General features: G+C 36.8%; 1 protein-coding gene across 3 annotated transcripts in view; it reads left to right on the top strand.

Annotated features, from left to right (window-relative positions):
- LOC109050806 (NEDD4-like E3 ubiquitin-protein ligase WWP2) overlaps nt 1-17496 on the top strand; it is a 50391-nt gene extending 32895 nt beyond the window's left edge. Inside the window, exons 1-15 of one of the 3 annotated variants that reach the window (XM_042753506.1) lie at nt 820-1005; nt 1107-1161; nt 3164-3245; nt 4807-4935; nt 6613-6691; nt 6796-6867; nt 9100-9188; nt 10905-11064; nt 12217-12350; nt 12441-12581; nt 14116-14236; nt 14438-14542; nt 14644-14740; nt 16583-16655; nt 16745-17496. In XM_042753506.1, coding sequence (XP_042609440.1) covers nt 4808-4935; nt 6613-6691; nt 6796-6867; nt 9100-9188; nt 10905-11064; nt 12217-12350; nt 12441-12581; nt 14116-14236; nt 14438-14542; nt 14644-14740; nt 16583-16655; nt 16745-16844 — 1299 coding nt within the window. In that variant the 5' untranslated portion in view covers nt 820-1005; nt 1107-1161; nt 3164-3245; nt 4807 and the 3' untranslated portion in view covers nt 16845-17496. Of the gene's footprint in view, nt 1-819; nt 1006-1106; nt 1162-3163; nt 3246-4806; nt 4936-6612; nt 6692-6795; nt 6868-9099; nt 9189-10904; nt 11065-12216; nt 12351-12440; nt 12582-14115; nt 14237-14437; nt 14543-14643; nt 14741-16582; nt 16656-16744 lie in introns of those variants that run through there. The other 2 variants (XM_042753504.1, XM_042753505.1) reach the window with 2 other exon arrangements.
- The last annotated feature ends 6535 nt before the right edge of the window (nt 17497-24031 follow it).

Here is a 24031-nt window from a genome sequence, read left to right as displayed (position 1 = left end):
AAATCTGGAATCTGAGGGTGCAAAAATAATCAAAATATTGAGAAAATCACTTTTAAAGTTGTTCAAATGAAGTTCTTAGCAATGCATATTACTAATCAAAAATTAAGTTTTGATCTATTTACGGTAGGAAATTCACAAATATCTTCATGGAACATGATCTTTACTTAATATCCTAATGATTTTTGGCATAAAAGAAAAATGGATAATTTTGCCCCATACAATGTATTGTTGGCTATTGCTACAAATATAGCTACCCGTGATACTTAAGACTGCTTTTGTGCTCCAGGGTCACATTTGTGAAATTCTGTGCATTGAATTCTCTCTCAAAAAATGCATGGTTTCATGATGTCTGGCTCAAGGTTTAATGTCAATCCTGTACTTTCTGAAGGTGTAGTTATGTTCCAGCATGGATTAAAATAGTTTAATTTAGCCTGTGGTTTAAAAAAGTGTGCTCTTCATTTTGCTTTGTAATGTCATCTTTAAGAAAAAGAGCTTTTTTCAGTTTGCTTTTGACTGTTTTTCATATATAATTATGCCCATCTAAAGCACACGCACTGGGTGGATGTTTTGGTGTATAAAAAAATCTAACTTCCGTGCACCAAACACACACACACACACACGTGCGCACAGAGTAAACACAGCCATGGTGGGGGAATAAAGGTGCTTTTGTCCGGTGGGGGGCTGGGCCATCTGGAGCGCTCATGAATGTTCACTTCAGTCCGCTCAGACATCGCGCCTCCCTGTGTACTTTCACAGCTCCTCTAGAAGAGGACGGAGGCATGGGTGGGGTCGGGATTGGGCGGATGGAGACAGCCAGTGAGATCATTGGAACACAGTGTGTGTGTGTGTGTGTGTTTTCTGCCCATAGCAGGCATGTAGTATTTGGACGGCACTGGCTAGGCTCCTTCGTTCTGAGAGCGCGAGGCAAGCTCTGTGAGCTGCTTGCTTCAGAAACAGGGTTTATTGCATTGCGGCTGGAGTTTGTATGGTTCTGCTGCTTTTTGGGTCGGTAGTTTATTTGAGCGGGTTTCTGTGGGTTCTGCTGAAAAGCTTGAGAAAGCGAGTCCTAACTACAGTCTGTGTGTGTCTCTGTTTGTCTCTCACAGTCGTCTGGAGGTGCGGTGGAGAATGACCCGCTCGGGGCTCTTCCTCCAGGCTGGGGTAAGTCCTCCTTCACACTTTATCTTCAGGTCAGGTGTCTTTTACGAGGTCACTGTGAGCTTTAGGAGTAGAGAGCGGCCTGTAAACAGGGAGGCCGAAGTTGGCTGAAACATTCATGCTTTTCTACTTTAATATTAATAACTTTAGTACCGCATCATCTACTGATGTATAATAGATTTTGGTAGGTCTTAAAATAAATGTAGCACCCGGCTGAAACTGCATGGTCAATAGGAGCTGAATATAGGCCAAAGAGAAAAATAAACTTGCAGCCATTCATTTTGCTCACAAAGCAGCTATGCACATACATGTGGTAGTTAGGGTTAACGTACGCTCAGCAGCAAAATAAACCTAATCAGGGTCATCAGGACCCCAAAGTGAAGCAGAATCTGCCTGATCATTATCTAATTATTACAGAAAAAATACATTAATAGCCATGAAATATAGTTTGGAGCTGAAATTATTGCTTGGTGCTCTGGAGTGATACGAAAGGTGTAGAAAATCGATTGGTCAAAAGCACAGAACATTTTGTGTTTCAGTATAGTCAGGCATGTACTAATTATTAAAAGTGTGTTTTAACTGTCAACTTTTTAAAACCACACCTTAATATTTTTCATTGAACGCTTAAAATTAAAACTGTGTACATATAAAAGCAAAACAAATATTGGTTATAGAGAGAGGTCTTTCTGTTAAATACGGTGAAGATTTTCTTTTGTGAGTTCAGCGATGTAACATTGTGAAATGGAGCTGGGAAACCTCTGGTATGAGAGGGTTAAAAATAGAGGGGGGGGGGTCAGAAAAAGAGAGTGTTGTGTGAGCAGTAATGTGAGGGCTACTGTGTGCTCCACAAACTACTCCTAATGAAAACAAGATGTTAGTCGTGGAGTGAATGAGGGGGTTCTTGTGTCTTTCTCTGTGGAAAAGCAAAAGGCCAGCAGATTTTCTCTTTACTTTTTCAGTCTTTAAATCGTTAAGGTTTCTTACTGTCTGTTAAACCCAATTGAAAATCTGAAGCTATGCCCGGTGAGATGACCTACTGACTCGTCAGTTTTCAGATTTGACACTCTCGTACCCATCAGCCTATAGAGAGAAAAATAGGATAATTTAAAATGTTATATTTTTCAATATGTAAAAGATGATTCGCCCAATCCGTCCAAATGGGGAAGAAAAAGGTCAATAACAAGTTAAATTGAGAAAAGAGCACTACAGTAAATTTGTTAAAAAGAAAACAAATATTATTCAGACACGGACACAGTGGTTCATTTATGTAAGGATAGCAAAATAAAGTAAACTGGGACATAGTATACCCAAAAATTCTTCATACAGAGGACTACCAGTAAAATTTGGGACCAAAAATTATTCAGATGCTTTGACCTGAGCATGTTTTGCTTAAGTGTTTTTTCTTTAATTGCTAATGTGACCTTTTTACACCACAGACTGAACAAAATTAAGCAATGCTTGGTAATTGGTTGAGCTTAATTGGTATTATAACCAATTGTGTACTTAAATTTAACAGCTGGCAGCTATTCAACATAATTCATTACATACCTTTCTATCAAAGTTATCTGACATTATCAAGATGAATTTGTTTTTGACACAGTTCTTGTCATATTTCATTACCATTTTCTAAACTATAGTGAATAAACTGTGATAATGTGAGAAATAATATCTGAATAAATTTTGGTTTGACTGTATGTGTTGTAATGAGTTAATAATGACAGCGATTGATTTTTTGGGGGTTAACAGTTCGTGCAATGACCAGTTTAATATGAATGCTGAAAATGTGCTTGTTGTATCTTCACCCAATAACACCATTACTGTACATTTATCAGGAAGCAACAGTTTTATGTAATTCATATTTATTGCATAACCACTGTGTGCAAAAAAAGCATTTTTATCTTTGACTAAAAGATACTTTGACTAAAATAACTTAGGGTACATTTTTACAAGTTTTCGTTAGTTAAGATGAGTTATAATGTTACAAAATGTAATTTCTTTCCCTCAGAGAAACGTCAGGACAACGGAAGAGTGTACTATGTCAATCACAACACACGAACGACGCAGTGGGAGGACCCTCGAACCCAAGGGTAATCATGTCCTCCAGTCACATGACCCATGCGGTCCATAGCCAATGATCTGCAGATTGTGTGTCGTCTTTGAGCATCAATTTACCAATGTTGGGGAAGCTACTTTGAAAGTGCGAAGCTACATGCTGCTCATACTTGCGCTCCAGTGGAGCTACACTTTTGAAAATATAGTTGGCAACAATACAAGTTACTAATGAAAAGGTAACTGAAAAACTTAAAGCTACATGCAGTACGTGACTCAAGTCAAGCAGCGCTTTCCGTCTGACGTTTCTCAGACGTTTAATTTTATTTCCAACTGGCGCTGAATAATGCCATGCCATGTCATGTGCCAAAAACAGCTGCAGTGTCACTTGACAGAAAAGTGGGCAAGAGTTGGCTAAAATTGGCAGCTTTAATCCGATTGGCTGATGGGCCTGCTATCCCAGAATTTGCGTTCACTGCCCACTTGGAAACCAAGCCCTGTTTGCTGTCAAAATAAGCACTTCTGAGGAAGTCAGAATCTAGTCACTGGATATCCACAAGCATGTGTCGCTTGTTATGGCATAAGAAATTATCTGCTTTACATGTCAGTCAGAGGGCCACTTCCTGTCTAAGAGGGTGTTTTTTTGCCATGCAGTGTCACACTTTTTATTCCTAGTAGGGTTGTGACAGTGAGAAAATGTTCCCACTGGATAATCGATATGTGACAACACCAGTAGTAGAGATATCACCGAGGGTGTGGGGAGGGGGTAGTTCATTAGAGTTTTCCCTCTTTCCCTCGCTTTTCTTCGCTTTTGAATAGCTTGTAAATGAATTAGCCGCAATTCTGCATCAACTTATAGAACCTATTTTTCTAAAATATAAACATGCATGTGTATTTTTTATATATACATAATATACACCGCACACACACATATTATGTAAACAAAAACTTATTTTGGATGCTATTTATCGCGATTAATCATTTGACAGTACTAAAAATAACATATAACTTTCACAGTTTAAATATGAAAAAAAAGAAACTTGGCAAACACTGTGCAATTAAATAAGATACAAATGTTTAAAAAAACCTTTTCTAAATCATCTTAGATAAACGGCAAAAGTCAACAGGTTTTACAAAATCCAGAATAATTTTAAAATAGGCGCTTTTGCATTTAGTTTTGAAACTAAATCTTCTGCCATCGTCTTCTGTATCTCACTCTCCTCACGAGATAAAATAAATCTGACTCCTGCTGCTGATCTGTGCACGCTGCACTAATTGTATTGTCTGTTTTCTAACCGAACAAAATGAGTGATGTAACCGGTGTTGCAACTATCGCAGCTAGCCTAATGCCTAGCTCTGTCTGTAAAACTGCTGGGAGAGATGCGTTATTTTTAAGGTAGCTGCCTGCTCAAACAAAACGAATACCACACACTCTCAAACTCATCCACTGAAGCTGCAAAACATTCTTTGTTTGCTCATTTTTATTTTTACATTGTTTATTTGTTCATTGCGTCTTAGATTTTCCTGAAGCACGTCATGTTATGTAGTGTTAAGCGTCCAGCAGGGTGCGCTGCTCTCACTGCCCTCCTCCGTTTGCAGGATGATCCAGGAGCCGCCCCTGGCGCCCGGCTGGGAGATGAAGTACACAGCAGAGGGGGTGCGATACTTTGTGGACCACAATTCTCGCACCACCACCTTTAAAGACCCCCGGCCAGGCTTTGAGTCAGGGTAAAGATCACACACGCTTATAGCTCAGACTGCATGCTCTGATTGTATGTGAAGGCCGGAGATAGATACTGTAGATCAAGCACCTGATGCTAACAGGTTCACAGCAGCTCTCCAGTTTGTGGACGGTTCAAAGCCACTCACATGGGTTTCTCAGTATCTAGACAGCAGATGGTCGATGCAGTGTAGGTGTATGATTCATGATAAATATTCAATTTCATATATATAAACTATACATACTCTACCGGTCATTATTCCCAGTTTGTAATAATTACGATTTTACATGTTTTTTGATCTTATGAACACCATGGTTGCATTTATTTGCTCAAATATACTGCAAATACAGTAAAATTGTGAAATATTTTTAGAATTTAAAATAACTGTATTCTGTTTTAAAATATTATACATTGTAATTTATTCCTGTGATGCAAAGCTGAATTTTTTTTTTATTTTCAGTGTCACATGATCCTTCAGAAATCATTCTAATATGCTGATTTGCTGCTCAAGAACTGTTTGGGTTTAGAAAAAAAGGAAAGAAATGAATGCTTTTATTCAGCAATGATGCATTTAATTGATTAAAAGTGACAGTAAATACATTTATAATGTTACAAAAGATTTCTAGCTCAAATAAATGACAAACTTTGTCAGGGTTTCCACAAAAACATTAAGCAGCAAAAAAACAAACAAAAAAAAACTTATAATACATTTACATTTACAATAATAATGAGCAAATCAGCATATTAGAAAGATTTCTAAAGGATCATGTGACACAGACAACTCAGCAAAAATTCATCTTTGCCATTCCAGTAATAAATTATATTTTAAAATAGAAAACATTTATTTTTGTATTGTAATAATATTTCACAATATTACTGTTTTTACTGTATTCCTGATTAAATAAATGCAGCATTGGTGAGCAGAAAAGACTTAAAAACATTAAATAATCCTAATTATTCCCAACTTTTGACTGGTCATGTATAATTTGCTTATATTTTATATCCTCTCACAGAATATTAGTTTTTTTTCTTTCCTTGTTGCTCTCCGTTGTTTCTCTCATACATCTTTTTGTTGTCTTAGATGTCTCATTCCTCAGAGTTGCCCTCTTTCTAAAGTGAACTGTCTTGTGCTTGTTAACACAGCTGTGCAGCTCAACACAAGATAAAAAAAAAAACACTAGCTTCTGTAATATATTTTGCATTCTATCTATTTGTTTTCTTATTATTTATTACACAATTAACAAAGGCAAAAAAGGCCTCTAACATTAGCTTTCTCTATTATTTTTCTATTCTATCTGTTTTCTTTTTATTTATTATATAATAAAAAAAACACTTGCTACGTTTACTATGATAGGCTAACTGAGACTTGTTATCGCACTTGCGTATCGTTGCTCTTTTGTTGATTTTGATTGCTTCCACTGACCTCATTTGTAAGTCGCTTTGGATGAAAGCATCGGCTAAATGACTAAATCTAAATGTAAGACGACCTTTAAATTACAATGCTTTCTCTGATCTGAATCTTCACTGATGTGTCACTTTGACCTGTTTATGGAAGCGGTGACTTTATTCTGCTGCTTGTAAAGTTTGTCCAGTCTTCATGGCTCATGTTGGTCACGTCTGAGGTGCCACACTCATGGAATAAATGACATCTGAATGTTCTTATAGTGCTTTGTTTGCTGTTTAGCTCCAGACAGGGTGGCTCTCCGGGTGCGTACGACCGCAGCTTCAGGTGGAAATATCACCAGTTCCGCTTCTTGTGTCATGTGAGTTGTTCAGATCGCTCTAGGTCTTGATCTAGTGCAACATTTTTGTCATTTAGCATCAGCAAGTTAATGTATGACCTGCTATTTCTTCTCTCTCTACGCAGTCCAACGCGCTGCCCAGTCACGTGAAGATCTCCGTATCCCGACAGACTCTCTTCGAGGACTCATTTCAACAGGTGGGTATAACAACAAACCAAACTGGTCCCCAAATTATGGATGTCTTCATTTAAGGCCAGGATGATAACTAAGTTTTCATAATCATTCTAATTCTATGAGAACAGGTAAGTCCACACCGCGACTATAACAATAATGGCACGGAGGAACAATATCATTAGAATCACTTTCAAAGCTTTTATATGCAGCTGATGAATGATAAAACATCCACTTGACATTAAAGAGCTTGAGCTTAAGCTGTGCGCTGAGAATAAACGATCATTGTCCACTGGTGTGGATGCTAGTATAGTTGTAGTTAAAGTTATCTAAAATTCCGGTTTATTTTTTTCCAAATTAGTTTTTTCCATTTTTATTTTTCTGGATTCTGTTTTGTTCTGTTAAATTTTTTTCTAGACTTTAATGGTTAAATGAAATTTTAATAATAATAATAAAAAAACATGTATAATTAATTGAAATCATGACGTACACAATTTAACAGCAATTTAATAAAAGTTTAATAAAATGTACATTTTTAATTATTTTTTTTTCTCTCTCAAATACCAATAAAATAATTTACCCCCCCCCCCCATACTGCGTTTCTGGTAAATACATTCTAGTGGGGAAGTTGTGGCCTAGTGGTTAGAGAGTTTGACTCCTAATTCTAAGGTTGTGGGTTCGAGTCTCAGGCCAGCAATACCACGACTGAGGTGCCCTTGAGCAAGGCACCGAACCCCTAACTGCTCCCCGGGCCTCGCAGCATAAATGATACCCACTGCACTGGGTGTGTGTTCACTGCTGTGTGTGTGCACTTTGGATGAGTTAAATGCAGAGTACGAATTCTGAGTATGGGTCACCATACTTGGCTGTATGTCACGTCACTTAAATAATTTTTCTGGTAAATATTTCTTAAAAATAATGTTTTAATAATAATTTTATTAGTAGTAGTAATATCAATATATTTCTGTCACAGTTTCTTCACGTTAAATCAGACTTTTATTTTGACGGGTTGTTGCGAAGACCTTTAAGTTTCTGTGTTTATATGATACGATGATAGGTTCCTGCAAGAGAAATGGTAAAATGTTTCTAGAGATTATATTCATGTGTTCATGTACTCAAAGGCTGATAATGCCGCACTTCTGTGTGTGTAGTAAGAGAAACCAAGCGTCTGCGCTAGGGCTGGGCGATATATCGCATGCGATTCATCTGCGATAATGAACGCGATATTGCGTAGCTTGTCAGTGATCTACGGCTCTGTCTATTAAAAGCCGCTCCATTTGAAAGCAGGTGATGGCGATTTAGCGGTAATCAGGGAACCGGCTTTACTGACAAAATGCACGTGACAATCACATGCGATATATCACCCAGCCCTAGTCTGCACCATTCATTCACACAGAGACGCACAGAACATGCAGGATTCATACTTTAATAGTTTTTTTGTGACTTAATATTGACAGACACTAATCCATATTGCCTTTTGATTTAATTGCACTGACTTACTTTTGATGTATCCATCCAAAATTTTACAAATCCCATGACATTCCGCGTTATACCGTAAATTCCATTTTTATGACTGAATTCTGCGATTTTTGCATTCTTGGTGTGAAGAGGCCTTAAAGGGATAGTTCACCCAAAAATGAAAATTCTGTCATTAATTACTCTTCCTCAAGTCGTTCTAAACACGTAAGGCCTTTGTTCATCTTCGGAACACCAATTAAGATATTTTTGATTAATTCTGAGAGCTCTCTGACCCTCCATAGACAGCAAGGATCCTTACACGATCAACGCACAGAAACATAGCAAGGACATCGGTAAAATAATCCATGTGACATCAGTGGTTCAACTGTAATTTTACGAAGCTACGACATTACTTTTTGTGTGCAAAGAAAACCATAATAACATAACTGATTCAACAATTTTCTCCCCGCCATTTTTGAAAATACCCCAGAACGTAATCAATGTAATCAGCGTTGTTTACGTTCAGCATGCACATGCCGTCTATGGAGGGTCAGAGAGCTCTCAGATTTCTTCAAAAATATCTTAATATGTGTTCTGAAGATGAATGAAGGTCTTACGGGTTTGGAACGACATGAGGGCGAGTAAATAATGACAGAATTTTCATTTTTGGGTGAACTATCCCTTTCAGGCTAATATAATTTTATTTTGACCTCCTGAGGTGGACAAGCAACATTTCTACACAACGTTTTAATTTTGCTGACACACCTTCATAATGAGAATCCTGTGGTGTTTCCTCTCAGATCATGAACATGAAGCCGTATGACCTCCGCCGGAGGCTCTACATCATCATGAGAGGAGAGGAGGGACTGGATTACGGAGGAATAGCCAGGCAAGTTCAGTATGAGCTCCTGTGGTGTCTCGCTGTTCGTCAGTGTTTCTGGTTTCGGGGAGACTGTGGTGTAACTCTGCTCGTTGGTGTCTGGACCTCATAGTTGTCTTCCTGTGTCTGTGTCTGTCTCCTGTGTCCTGTCAGTGGTTTTACCCTATGGTAGGTTACGTCATGCTGTTCTACCACAGGGTAGAACCACGGACCGGATGTCTGGAGGTGTCTGCGTCGACCAAACCACCCCCACCCCCAATCATCTTTTGTCCCTAAAGCTTCTATCCAAACACCCCTGGGGTCAAAGCTCAGGGCTTGGGTTCTGTTGTACTGCTTATGATTTAATGTGTGTTTGTGCTGTCTTCATCTTCATCCCTTTATGTTGCACCTGAACTGTGTTTTTACATACAGAATAAGCTGAAACTTCTCTTTTGGTGGCATTTTCTTGTCTGGGAATTTCTTTAATTCTTATATAGTAGAAGCGAGTGCTGTCCTTCAAAATTGTGTTTCATTTGTTTTTCATTTTTAATAATTGTTTTGATTCAAATTTGTATTCTACAAAATGTTCCCTTGTGACCCTGGACCACAAAACCAGTCATAAGCGTCAATTTTTTTAAATTGAGATTTACACATATGAATTATGAATAAATAAGCTTTCCATTGATGTATGGTTTGTTATGATGGGACAATATTTGGCTGAGATGCAACTATCTGAAAATCTGGAATCTGAGGGTGCAAAAAAAATCGAAATATTGAGAAAATCACCTTTAAAGATGTTCAAATGAAGTTCTTAGCAATGCACATTACTAATCAAAAAGTAAGTTTTGATATATTTACGGTTGGAAATGTACTAAATATCTTCATGGAACATGATCTTTACTTAATATCCTAATGATTTTTGGCATAAAAGACAAATGGATAATTTTGACCCATACAATGTATTGTTGGCTATTGCTACAAATATACCTGTGCTACTTATGACTGCTTTTGTGTTTTTGTTTTTTTTTCTCTGTAAATTTGTTTTCATTTGGTTTTGTTAGCGTCCCTCAGAAGTGGCTCACAGAATAATTGAGCCTTTCTTTACAAAACTGAAATTGGTAAAAAAAAAATTTAATGAATGAGTAGAGTGAATAGTGAAGGAAAGGCAGCCAAAATGTGTCCAGCATACATAGATATTAACATAACATACTGTGCATTAAAAGTGTCCCAGGATGCATCTCATGAAGTTGATTGACAGAATGCACAGAGGATGTAGTTTGTAGAGGTGCATGTGGGTTTTAACGACTTTACTGCTCTTCTGAAATGTGGTAAATAATATTAATAAAAATAAATGAAGAGAAATTTAAGTTACAATGTAAATTAAATATTTCTGAATTGGTATTTCCTTTGCTGTTGTTAACAAGTTACATGAGTTTTCTGTCCTTTCCCATTACTCTCATAAGTAGTTGTGTCTTTTGTAAAGAAACAGACTTCTGTCAGGCCTCAAACAATTAAATGTTCCCTTTACTCTAGACATCTGTTGATTACTTTCAAAATCATTCTTAATTTATACTAATAAAGTACACAATGATTTGGAAGTTTTCAAAGAATTCCCCAAACTATTTTTATTTTTGCGTAATGTGCCAACACCGTGTGTCAGTCTGTGATATGGGAATATTTAAGTCATCTTTAGCTGGTGTTGTAATGTGATGTTACTGACGTTATGTTTTGTATTTCTGTCTGTAGGGAGTGGTTCTTCCTGCTGTCTCATGAGGTGCTGAACCCCATGTACTGTCTGTTTGAGTATGCCGGTAAAAACAACTACTGTCTGCAGATTAACCCTGCTTCTTCCATCAACCCTGACCACCTCACCTACTTCCGCTTCATCGGCCGCTTCATTGCCATGGTGAGACCACCTTAAGACTAGTAGCTTCCCTCTGCATTAAACTAAACTGTGCTCTGTGTGTGTTGTGCTCTCTCTTTTTTTCTCTCTGTACATCTCGGTGTGTGTGTGTGGTTGTGTGTGAGAATTAACTCATTGTGTTTTGATATAGTGACTGGTCTTATATAAAGATCTGGACCGAACACAAGCAGTCCCTCTCACGCCCTTCAAGAGTAATGCAGAATATCATAGAGATTCTCTATGCTGTGTGTTACATTTTTTCTCAGCCCTTGTGTTTCTCCTGTTTTGTGCAACAGACTGCGTGACTCAGGGTGCCTGTGTTTTTTTTTTTTTTTTTGGGATCATTCCCACAGCTCTGTGCTGTTACATTAAACTGTTAGCTGACCCTTTACAGCAAAAGCGCATTTCTGTGTGTTTTTGAAGTCTGTATATAGAGTGAGAGAGAAGAGAATTTAAGAAAAGCAAAACTGGAGTATTGAATGATGTTACTCAGAAGCAAATTCAAGTGTCAAGAATCATCAATTTTGTGAATGTTGACATGTTTTTTTTGTGAATGATTGGAATTTATTAATACACACACATTTAACTATCAAATCTGTGGTTTACAAGGAAGGTCCATTCCATGTGAAAATTGCACTGAATATACTCATATACTTATAAACATCCCATGATTATGACATTATGGTCGTATGATAATATATCACACTGTTAAATTACAGACAAGTTTAGCATCACAGTCCAGATACCCTCAGAAGCATACATATATGTCTTGTTCAAGTCAGAAAACATAATAGTTGATGATCAGTTGATGAATCCCTAGCTGATGCATGGATTTGTTCTTGAAATTAATTTTAAAGTAGAAATATGCAATGTGGTCTCAATAAATGCGAGCTTAATAAATGCATTCATAATAATTCTAAAATAATAAGCCAAATCCTTTTTAAATTAGATTTAGATACCATGCAACATTGTAGGACATGTCGAATTCCCAGGAGTATGTAATTAAATCAACATTAACAGTTCTGTTTTTTCACTAAATATTGTGGTGTTACAATTACAATTATTGATCCATGCACATCATTATATATATACGTGTAGACTTGAACTACTATTATTTGTTTTATGACTTTTGACCTGTGATCGGGCTTTCTGCAGGCATTGTATCATGGGAAGTTCATTGACACGGGCTTCACTCTGCCCTTCTACAAGCGCATGCTTAACAAGAAACCCACCCTGAAAGACCTGGAGTCCATTGACCCTGAGTTTTACAACTCCATCATGTGGGTCAAGTGAGTATCAAGACTGCAGACTGCGCTCGCTGACATCAATCAAAAAAGCTCTGTGACAAACATGACATTGATGCTGATGTACGTTCACAGAGAGAATGATTTGGAAGAGTGCGGGGTGGAGCTGTACTTCGCTCAGGACATGGAGATTTTGGGCAAGGTGACGACACACCAGCTGAAAAACGATGGAGAAAATGAACTCGTCACACAGGACAACAAGGAGGAGTACATTAGGTACAGCTGCCCCATGATACCAGTATCACTGGTCAATTAATCAGACGCCTTTTATCCAATGAGATGTTTTTTTTTTATGTTAGAATACTTATCTAATTCCAGTTTAATATGCAACTCCAAAATAAGAATCAGTTTGAGAAACCTGTTTGAAAATAGTCATTATTTTTGCAACTCTGTCTGGTGCTGCTAGTGATGCATAACTCCACATTTAACCACCTTTGTTCACCTTTTTTGTGTATTTTAAAGGGGTTATGAACTGCCTCTGTGCCTCTGAGGTACCTTTATGTTATCAAGATGTTTACATCAAAAAACATCATAATTTAGAAGTAATAAGCTATTTTCTGTCCTGTTTATAACCCCCCTCATCAGAATGCTCTGTTTGAATAGATGTGGATGTGGGTGGGGCTAAACAGTCAGCGATTTAGAAACAGTGGGCGGGGCTAAACAGTCAGCGATGTAAAATCCACATGCAGGGCTAAACAGGTAGTGATGTAGAATCGGTGGGTGGGGCTATATGGTCAGCGATGTAGAATCGGTGGGCGGGGCTAAACAGGTAGTGATGTAGAATCGGTGGGCGGGGCTTAACAGTCAGTGATGTAGAATCAGTGGGTGGGGCTAAACAGGCTGTGCTGTAGAAGCAGGTGTTGATCTTCTGGGGAGGCGGTGCTTATCCACACTATTACATAATATAGTAGAACATTCTACAAGCTGTCATTTTGGCTGCCTTCAATATAAGCTGTTTTAAAACTAAAGCTATGTTCACACCAAGGACGATAACTATAAAGATAACGATATAGTTCTTAAAATCGTTTTCAGTATTACAGAATAGCAGAGTCCACACCACAGCTATAACGACAAAGGCACAGAGAAATAATATCATTGAAATCACTTTCAGAACGATTTTTTCCAGCTGATGAATGATAAAAATAATTGACACTCAATCAGAATCAATCCTGCTGTCATGAGCTCGAGAATTTAAAGGGTCATTAATCACTTACCCCAATGTTGTTCCAAACCTATAAAAGCTTTGCTCGTCTTTGGAACACAATTTAAGATATTTTGGATGAAAACCGGGAGGCTTGTGACTGTTCCATTGATGGCCAAGTAAGTAATGGACCTTGATACTGTTATTTACTTGGCAGTCTACAGGACAGTCACAAGCCTCCCGGTTTTCATCCAAAATATCTTAAATTGTGTTCCGAAGATAAACGAAGCTTTTACGGGCTTGGAACGACATGGGGGTAAGTGATTAATGACAAAATTTTCATTGACGAGCTTGCACTTAGAATAAACAGACGATATAGTTCGCTGGTGTGGATGCTAATATCATTATGTTTATAGTTATCTTTCTTGGTTTGAACAGGGCTTAACGAGAAAGTTTTGAGTTCTGAAAGTTACAGGATGTTTTTATAGTACAATGGACTCTTATGTGTCAAAAGATCAAGGGAATTTTGGTTTCTCAGTTCATGACCCCTTTAAAATGGATTGTTCCTTTAATAGTGATTTTTAAACTCATTGCGTGTTTTTCCTGCAGTCTGCTCACTGATTGGCGCTTCACACGCGGGGTGGAGGAGCAAACGAAAGCCTTCTTGGATGGGTTCAATGAAGTTGTGCCTCTGGAGTGGTTGCGTTATTTTGATGAGAAAGAGCTGGAGGTGGGTGTTTAAGTATTTTTAGCAAGGACTTGACATAATGTGTCATTAAAAAAACCTTGTCTATATAGAGACACAAACATTGAGGAGACGGATGTGAATAACTTTTGGGCAGTGTGGTTAAATTTGGACTTGTTTTAGGCGTACTGATGTTATCTTTATCAGGTTATGAGGTTGATGGTGTGTGATTGTTTCTTGCTCCAGCTCATGTTGTGTGGGATGCAGGAAATCGATCTGAACGACTGGCAGAAGAGCACCATCTATCGGCATTATACCAAAAACAGCAAGCAGATCCACTGGTTCTGGCAGGTAATTCACACCTTCAGTCTCAGGTGTTTTTATGCACTCACAGCTACTGCTTCTGTCTCTCTTTTTAATATACAGTATATATTTCATTATGTGTCACACAGGTGGTAAAGGAAATGGACAATGAAAAGAGAATTCGCCTCCTGCAGTTCGTCACAGGAACTTGTCGCCTGCCAGTTGGAGGCTTTGCAGAACTGATAGGTAGAGTAATAATATCAATTATAATGTACCAACGTAATGGTACACAGATGTCACGGTTCGGTACGTACCTCGGTTTGGGGGTCACTGTTCGATACGATTTCGGTACAACAGGAAAAAACAACAAATCTACTATACTCAGTTTCTTTTCATTTATTTTAAACAGGCAGTAGTACAAATTACTATTTTTTCCACCTAGATGTGAACATTCTTAATATTATATTAATTTATAATGTTAAAAACATATATACATACAAGGAATACATTTTTGAAATGTTTGATTTAGTTAACAGATAAACAAGAGAAAAAATAGTGCCACATGTAACAGCCTATATATGCTGAGTTTCAGTTCATTTTAGTGACACGCTTGATTTGTTAATAGAAAGGAAACTGAAATGGCAGAAAGCGACATCCTATATGTTTTCTTTATTTTACAAAAGCACAATGTTTTGTTTTCATTGTGAGTGTACTCAAATAAAACTTGACCTTTTACAGTTATTAATGAGACAATAAATTTCAGAGTGTTTTAAGTTGATTCTGCTGGTATAAAGAAACAGTTGAAGTGATCGCGCCAGCGCATGAGCACACACACACACTCACAAAACATATCAGTTTCAGCAGTGCTAACTTGACAGCACAGTTGTTACTTTATCAAAATAAAATACAGTGAACCATCAGCACGGCTGTGTCACCATTGGCATGCGACTGAAGTACAAAGCCTATAATTTACATGATAAATAATAGTTTAGCATTCAGATATATTGCAAATATGGAAATATTAATGAGAGCGGTAGGACACAGGAGCAACAAGCACAAAGTAGTCAAAGACGATTATCTTGTGTTGATGATAGCCAGAAATGTTGTGGAAAACATCAATTATTTGCTCTTAATTATTATGTATTAAGAGGATTTGGCATTTCCAATTAATGTAGGGCTGTTACATTCTTATTTTCAATTAGGCCTATTATTATGAAATTACTTTTATTATTAAATTAAAATTACAATTAATTTGCCCCACAATATTACCGCATAACTGACATGCTGCGAGGATAACAAAAGAATAGACTATTTACTCCTCAATTACCATGTTGTAAAAAAAGGTATTTTAAAACAGGTCTATTATACAATGACTTATAGACATATAATTATAAAACTGCAGTCATCAATAAAAATCAATGAAATAAAAAGCTTAAGCCTATTTCAAGCCCCGACTTTCAAAAACAACCTGTTTAACACGAAATACGTTTCTTCTCATTTTTATGTACGCCCACAAGAGAAATATTAAGGGGCTAAATTTAAACAGTTAGCTATATACCGTCTCTCATCATCTCTGAGAGAATATGTGGCGTCAGATGCAGAAAGCTCCGTCATTCTGTTTCACTTTCACTTTCTGCATATAGTGAATGGACTGAGATTAAGACGTTCACCGGCATAACTCTTGCACACAGTTTGCACATTGCTCATGTGATATCCATTGGCTCGCCTTCATAGTTTAAAACAGAAATATTTCCAACATTGTGACGTAAGCAACCCCCCCCCCCAAACCCTAAACTTTTAAAAATAATTTGGATTAAGAATCTGTGAAAGGAGGTCAAACTAAATATCATATGAGCTAAATACAATATGGTTTGTGGTTAATGATAAAATTAAAGAAAAATAATATTTGTTTGATGGTTTTCTTTTTCTTACAGTAACTTGGGTAACACTAATTTTGTGTTGAGTCTTCCCACCATGCAGCTTTGAGCTCTTCACATGTGACCTGAGTTCTGTCCTTGCTGTACATATGCAGTGTTTAGAAGTCTAAATCGTTTTAATAGTTCCTCCTTTGATAATCTTGTTGTTTAGGAAGTAACGGGCCACAAAAGTTCTGCATAGACAAAGTGGGGAAGGAAACCTGGCTGCCTAGAAGTCACACCTGGTGAGACTAAATCCGAAAGACAGTACAAAATAACTCTTTTTACAGAAGTGTGTTTGTGCTTATTTGTCCCTCCTGCCTTACAATTTCAGCTTTAATCGACTGGATCTACCACCCTATAAGAACCTGGAGCAGCTCCGAGAAAAACTTCTGTTCGCTATCGAAGAAACTGAGGGATTCGGACAAGAGTGACGAGACTGATTATATCTCGGCATAGAAGGGACAGGACCAGCAAAATAATTAATTTCTTTTGAATAGGCCATTAATGTGGACTGAATGAACAGACTGTTGATTAGACTAACAGCAGATTTACAATTCAAACACTAGTTCACCTAGAAATTGAAACTCACCTCATTTATTCACCCTCACGTCATTACAAACCGATGCACTGTTATTTTTCTGTGCAACACAAAGGAAGAGTTTTGAAAAGAGCTTTTAAAATAATAGCATAAATCAAGGTTAAATGAATTCCCTTAATTGCCTAAATCAAAATGTAATCAATCCTGGTTTTCCAGTGTGAAGTGAAATTCTCAAACTCCCTGCTTATAATGCAGCATCCAATACAGAAATATTACTACTACTAATAAAATAAACAGCAGCGAATCTTCAGTTGCAGATGTCATGGGCCGCAGAGCTGTCATATCAGTGTGTGTATGTGGACTAGAAGACCACTGAGAAGATAGAAAAAATAATTGTTTTAAAGAGAATGAGCAGACGGGATTTCATTATTTTTTGACATGCCATGCTACACTGTATATAGTTGAAATAAAATCCAGTCATGGACTGTAAACGCATAGTCTGTGGATGATTTTAAATATTAAAATAAAAAGCTTTCAAATCTTGAGTTCAGTTTTTTTTTATTTTTTTTTATTTTTTTGCTGTCCCTAATACTTCTGTCATTACTACCATCCGAACAAGTAACTATTGATTTTTTTTGCAAGTTTATTTTTAATTATAATGGAAATTATATGAGAGCACATTTCTGCCTGTGCAGCAGAGACCGTTTGAAGATTTGAAATTTGGTGCATTTACCATAAGTTGTGTTAGATTTGGCTGAGCTGTAGTTTGGGTGGCTCGCCAATGTACTAGATTACTCTAATACATAAAATAAGTAAGCTTGACCAAAGTTCTTGTGGGGTAAAGAATTTATTGAAGGTACCAGTTCTTCAGCAGTGATGTTAGCATGTCATCCTTCAAACAATCTTAACCCAAGGTACTGTCTGTGAGACCAGACCTTTATACCTGGTAACAAATGTGCTACAAATAATACAATAACACCCCATGGACAGCCAATGATAGTGTGACCTTATGATGACCTTATGATGCATTGACCTAATGCTGACCTAATGGGCTAATCACACACAATAGAAAAGGGAAACGTATCTTTCCAAATAAATGATTTTATACAAAGTATGCCTAATTACCAATAAAACTGTCCCTATTTAATGTTGGCAGGACACTACAGTGTTTATCAGTGGTGAAATGTTCATATCTTCATCCTCAGGCGACAAGCTAGAGCCTAAAAACCTTAGTCCCGCCATATCTGGACTCTGAAAAACACTTCTGCCATCACTAGGTAAATTCATATCAATCCACTCATTGGTTCCCTGCGCCTTAACTGCTGCATCAGTTACTAAAAGATCCTCAATTGGTCTTTCCGACCTGTATATAGTTTTTTTTTATCTTTACATATTTGTTGGGCACTATACCATGGCCCCCCTTTGCCAAAACTAGATTCTCTGATTCCTTGTGGTTTTCCTTAAGGCATTGGTTGTCATCATGCAGTTTTTTTTTCCATCTTCCATTAACAGTGATGATCGTTTGCTGGACAATTCAATTTGATTCTGTTTACTATGCAAAACTGTTTGTGAGTCTTGCTGAAGTTGTCTTAATGCCACTGCATGTTCACCTCTCTCCTTTATGGCTTATTTAGCAGCACTCCCTACTAGGACTTCATCTTTGGCTTCAGTTGTTGAGGTTTCTGTGTATGCTTTTCCCTTCTTGTTTGCATACACATGGAGTCCTTCAGCTTTTGGATGAGATGGCACTAGCTGGTGCTGCAGAGAGAGGTTCTTCAGTTTCCCTGCGAGGTTCTTCAGTTTTCCCTTATGATGACCTGACAGGACCTCTCCCATGGAGAGCCCATGATGCACTGACCTAATGCTGACCTAATGGGCTAATTACATGTGCCATTTGGGCCACACTTTTGTAAACAGTTAAAATAAGAAAACATAATCTTTCAATACAAAAAATAAAACAATCTGACTAAAGATACACAATCTTTCAGTTGTGATTTCCATAATTACTAAAGGACAATCTACTCTTATGCTCTAAAATCCTCAGATTTGGAACACTATTAACACAGAAATGAATCAGTGTGATTTGAGTAATAAATAGACACAAAAAAGTAACATTTGTTATGCTTATTAATCTATGTAAGTTTACTTAACTTATTTAGCCTTAATTTTATGCATTAAAGAACTGTTAGGTTTTTTTTTTTTTTTTTTTTTTTTTTTTTTTTGCGTGTGGAATATTTATAGGTTTTGTTTCAAGGATGTGAACGCTTTCTTAAGTTGGAATCAAATAATTTCAACGTGGTGTGAAAGCACCTTTTGATAGGATTTCTACTTGATGATCTCACAGCACCCATGGGTCACTACCAAAGTGTCAGCAGATAAGAAATAAAATGAAAATAAATAAATACAAAAAAAAAAAAAAAAAACATGCATTATACCAATGTTTAATTTGAAGGCTGATCATATATTTTATACTACTTTATTGTAGACATGTAAATGTTTTAACGCAGTTCATATATACAGTTTGAATACTTGCTTTGTTTTTCTGGTCAGAAGTGCCCTTATTTTCAATTTCAGGTTAAATCTTCTGTAATTATGTTATTACTGGAAGTGTTTATGATGAAATTCAGGATTTCAGATCATTGATTATGCAGCACATTTTTCAAGTTATGTTCAATGCTACATGCTGTGGCTCCACAGCATGTAGCAGAGTCTGTTTTTGTTTGGCTCTCAACTGCTGAAATCTCTTCAACAGGTTGTCCTCATCATGAATCCAGTGTCCTTCCTCGTTGAAATGTCTGCATCTTCCCTGAGTTTTCTCTCGTTGAGTGTCTCTGATATTCACATTTTTCATACCCCATTGTCCTGTTGTTGTATGACAAGGTTTTGGATTGTAAAACTCTGAGATTTCCTGTGTTCTTTCAATCTTTGCTAAACATTCAACAATCTGCATAATTGTTGTTCCAGTGCTGTCCCAGTCATCATACCTGATTTTAAGAGTTTTTATGCTGATCATGTGCTGGTTTATGCTGGTCCTTTGCTGCTTTATGCTGGTCCTTTTGGTGGTTTATGCTGGTCCTTTGCCGGCACATGACCAGCATAAACCAGCAAAGGACCAACATAAACCAGCAAAAGGACCAGCACATGACCAGCATAAACCAGCAAAGGACCAGCATAAACCAGAATCCCAGCGTCAAAACATGCCTAACCAGCATATGCTGTTTCAACAGGGTTATCAGAGCTGCTTGAAGATTTTGATTCCAGTCGTTTGGAGAGCAAAGTTAGCAACTTGTCATTCTCATGTAACAGTCTTTCTTTGTCCTTCTTTACAGTCTGTAATTGTTCAGCCAGTGCTCAAATCTTTGCTTTCTCTGCTTTGTTCTCACATTGTAATTTGTCAGTTTCACATTTCTGTAGATGTTGTTGAATTTGTTTGAGAAAAATTACAGCCATCTCTGTTGGTGTTTGTCCTTAAGCGCTGCATTTTTCCATAAGCCCTTTTAATGTCTGGCAAGGCCATAGTCCACTCTTTGAGTACTTGATGCTGTACTTATGGCACATGTCATCATGGCACTTCCTCAGTCCCAGCCTTTTGTCTAAATATGCATTCAGATTCTCCAGCATCTGATCAATGGTAACATTTGGAGGATCTGTCCCATGCCTTTCTGTTGTTGGCCTCAGTGCAGGACTATTGCCATTGTTTTGTGCAGACTCAGCCATGGCAAATACAGGAAAAGTGTCCTCAGAGGTGTGAAAACAGAACAAAAGGTGTTAGAACTGTTAAAGGCACTTATTCAGATTTAAATTCACAGCAGTCTGTTAGACTGACAATTTTTAATTACACAAACAAATCATCAGTTAAAAAAGCTCAGCTTAGTTTTCAATCCTACATTTAAAACAAAACATCAACATCCAATACAATTTCACTTATTTAATTTCAGAATAAATTAAAAACTCAGAAGGCTGAATTCCTTATTTAAATTTGTCGCTTAGACAATTTACATTAGATCTTTCTGTATGTTTCACGGAAGGCAAACAAACTTATAGTGTCATGCTTTATGCCACACTTTTTCTATAGCTCCTACAGTCTCAGGAGAATTACCTAAATCATTTAAAAGGTTCCTTCAGAATCAAGAGAAAGGCCTAAGCCAAAATTCTTATACAATGCTACACTGGTTATTATGGTTACACTACATACATCAAATGATCTGCTTACTTATGAAAAAGCATTCTTTAAGTTCTTTTAGATAGCTGATAGTTTCACTCACCAAATTAGAATCTTTGAGACAGGATCAAGTTGATTCAAATAACTTATGTCCACAGACACAGTCTGTTGTTCTTCAACACAAAAACTGTAGAATCTCAAAAACGATTTTGTTCACTTCTTGTTGCAGTTGGTGAGATCTCTTCTTGGCAGTCTCTACTGGCTGGCTCGCCAAATTGTTAGATTTTGCTGTATTTGGCTGAGCAGTAGTTTGGGTGGCTCGCCAATGAACTAGATTTCTCTAATACATAAAATAAGTAGGCTTGACCAAAGTTCTTTTGGGGAGAAGAATTTATTGAAGGTAGCAGTGTAGCAGTTCTTCAGCAGTGATTTTAGCATGTCATCCTTCAAACAATCTTAACCCAAGGTACTGTCTGTGAGACCAGACCTTTATACCTGGTAACAAATGTGCTACAAACAATACAATAACACCCCATGGACAGCCAATGATAGTGTGACCTTATGATGACCTGACAGGACCCCTCCCATGGAGAGCCCATGATGCACTGACCTAATGCTGACCTAATGGGCTAATTACATGTGCCATTTGGGCCACACTTTTGTAAACAGTTTCAGTTGATTGCATCTGAGGCACAGTCACAATGTAAATGCATCTGACTAAAGATACACAATCTTTCAGTTGTGATTTCCATAATTACTAAAGGACAATCTACTCTTATGCTCTAAAATCCTCAGATTTGGAACACTATTAACACAGAAATGAATCAGTGTGATTTGAGTAATAAATAGACACAAAAAAGTAACATTTGTTATGCTTATTAATCTATGTAAGTTTACTTAACTTATTTAGCCTTAATTTTATGCTTTAAAGAACTGTTAGCTTTTTTTTTTTTTTTTTTTATTTATAGAATATTTATAGGTTTTGTTTCAAGGATGTGAACGCTTTCTTAAGTTGGAATCAAATAATTTCAACGTGGTGTGAAAGCACCTTTTGATAGGATTTCTACTTGATGATCTCACAGCACCCATGGGTCACTACCAAAGTGTCAGCAGATAAGAAATAAAATGAAAATAAATAAATAAAAAAATAAATAAAAAATTGCATTATACCAATGTTTAATTTGAAGGCTGATCAAATATTTTATACTACTTTATTGTAGACATGTAAATGTTTTAACGCAGTTCAAATATACAGTTTGAATACTTGCTTTGTTTTTTGGTCAGAAGTGCCCTTATTTTCAATTTCAGGTTAAATCTTCTGTAATTATGTTATTACTGGAAGTGTTTATGATGAAATTCAGGATTTCAGATCATTGATTATGCAGCACATTTTTCAAGTTATGTTCAGCTCTAAAATATATATCAGTTAAATATTGCTCTTTTGTGGAGAAAAACTTCACCCTACCATCCACCTGTTAACTATCCAGTCCTGTGACCCACTTTACATCTTAGATCTGAACATGTATCTGTGAATCAATAGGAATTTGAATGTTCACAATAATTCTTTATTCAGTAAACTAGATGGTATTGTGGAAATTCATGGGTAACTAAAAAATGAACTGTAGGCAATTTTTAAACTCGATGTTGAACTATGTATATAGCTCTTTATCTTCAATATGGTTATTTTACAGAAATGAGCCTGTGGATATTTTATCATTTATATGGCTTATTTTAAGTGTAAAAATCTTTTTAAATGTCTATGTTCACTTGATTAATAGCTAAAATTTGCACGTTTAAACATTAAAAGTGTTTACAGACAATATAAATATGGCCAATTATATTGTCAAAAATAACATACAGAGCATATCTTTATGCATTTCAAAGAGAAAATTATGTACTTCACATGTGTTTGTTTGTACACTAGTGCAGATGAATAGCAATATATATATATATATATATATATATATATATATATATATATATATATATTATAGTGAGAAACAAATTCAAATGTCAATTCAAATGAATTCAAATGTTATTTGTCTGAGAACAAGTGCTATCCTAAAAAAAAGAGACAACATTTTTATCACAAAAGCCCTAACAGAGCTGACTAAAAACAGAAAGTAAGCGTAAAAAAAAAAGAAAACAAAATTGTCAAATCAAGTAAGCTATTCAAGTAACTCTTCCACGGAATGACCGCCTAATTATTCGCTGCTATAGGTTATATACTATGAGTTGCTGCTTTACGTACATTTAAAATTGTATTTACAAATAAAAGTTTCAAATGAGCTTTACTGTCAAGACATTTAGAAATGTTGTCCTGTAATGATGCGCCATCTATCGTGTGTGTGTGTGTGTGTGTGTGTGTGTGTAGGGGCTCTTATTTTGAAATCTGTAATTTTCTTCTGCTCTGGGCGCAAGAAGACTTCTGCCAAAGACATGAGAAGGCACGTAAACAGCACATTTATGACCAACTGCATTTATATTTCAATCCGTAATCTGAAAGCGTGTTTTAACCAGGATATCTAAGTTTGAGTATATTAATAATGCATCCATAGTAATGTAAAAACACATGGTCTCATCGTAAATGTCTGCTGTTCACTCATAGCTACAGATCTTGTGATGTCCTGATGAAATAGCCAGCTTGTGTTATAATCACTTCAATAAACTGCCTAAAAGAGGAAAGCCAGAGGAGGGCAGAGGGTGGACTCTACTGGTTGCTGTGATTCTGCTGACTGACAGTTCAGAGCAGAAGACACGTCAGAAACACAGAAATCAACTCAACATGATGATATGAAAACTGCAAAATGCCCTTTTAACCATTTGCTCACAGTTCACAAGCAGGTTCTGTCTTTGGGGACCGGCACCAAATGCATCGGCCAGTCTGCCATGAGTACGAAGGGTAAATGTCAAAAACA

This window comes from Cyprinus carpio, chromosome B25, assembly GCF_018340385.1.
Source record: "Cyprinus carpio isolate SPL01 chromosome B25, ASM1834038v1, whole genome shotgun sequence".
In the NCBI taxonomy this organism is placed as follows: domain Eukaryota; kingdom Metazoa; phylum Chordata; class Actinopteri; order Cypriniformes; family Cyprinidae; genus Cyprinus; species Cyprinus carpio.
The sequence above is the reverse complement of the archived record's forward strand: the minus strand, read 5'-3'. Positions and strand labels throughout refer to the sequence as shown.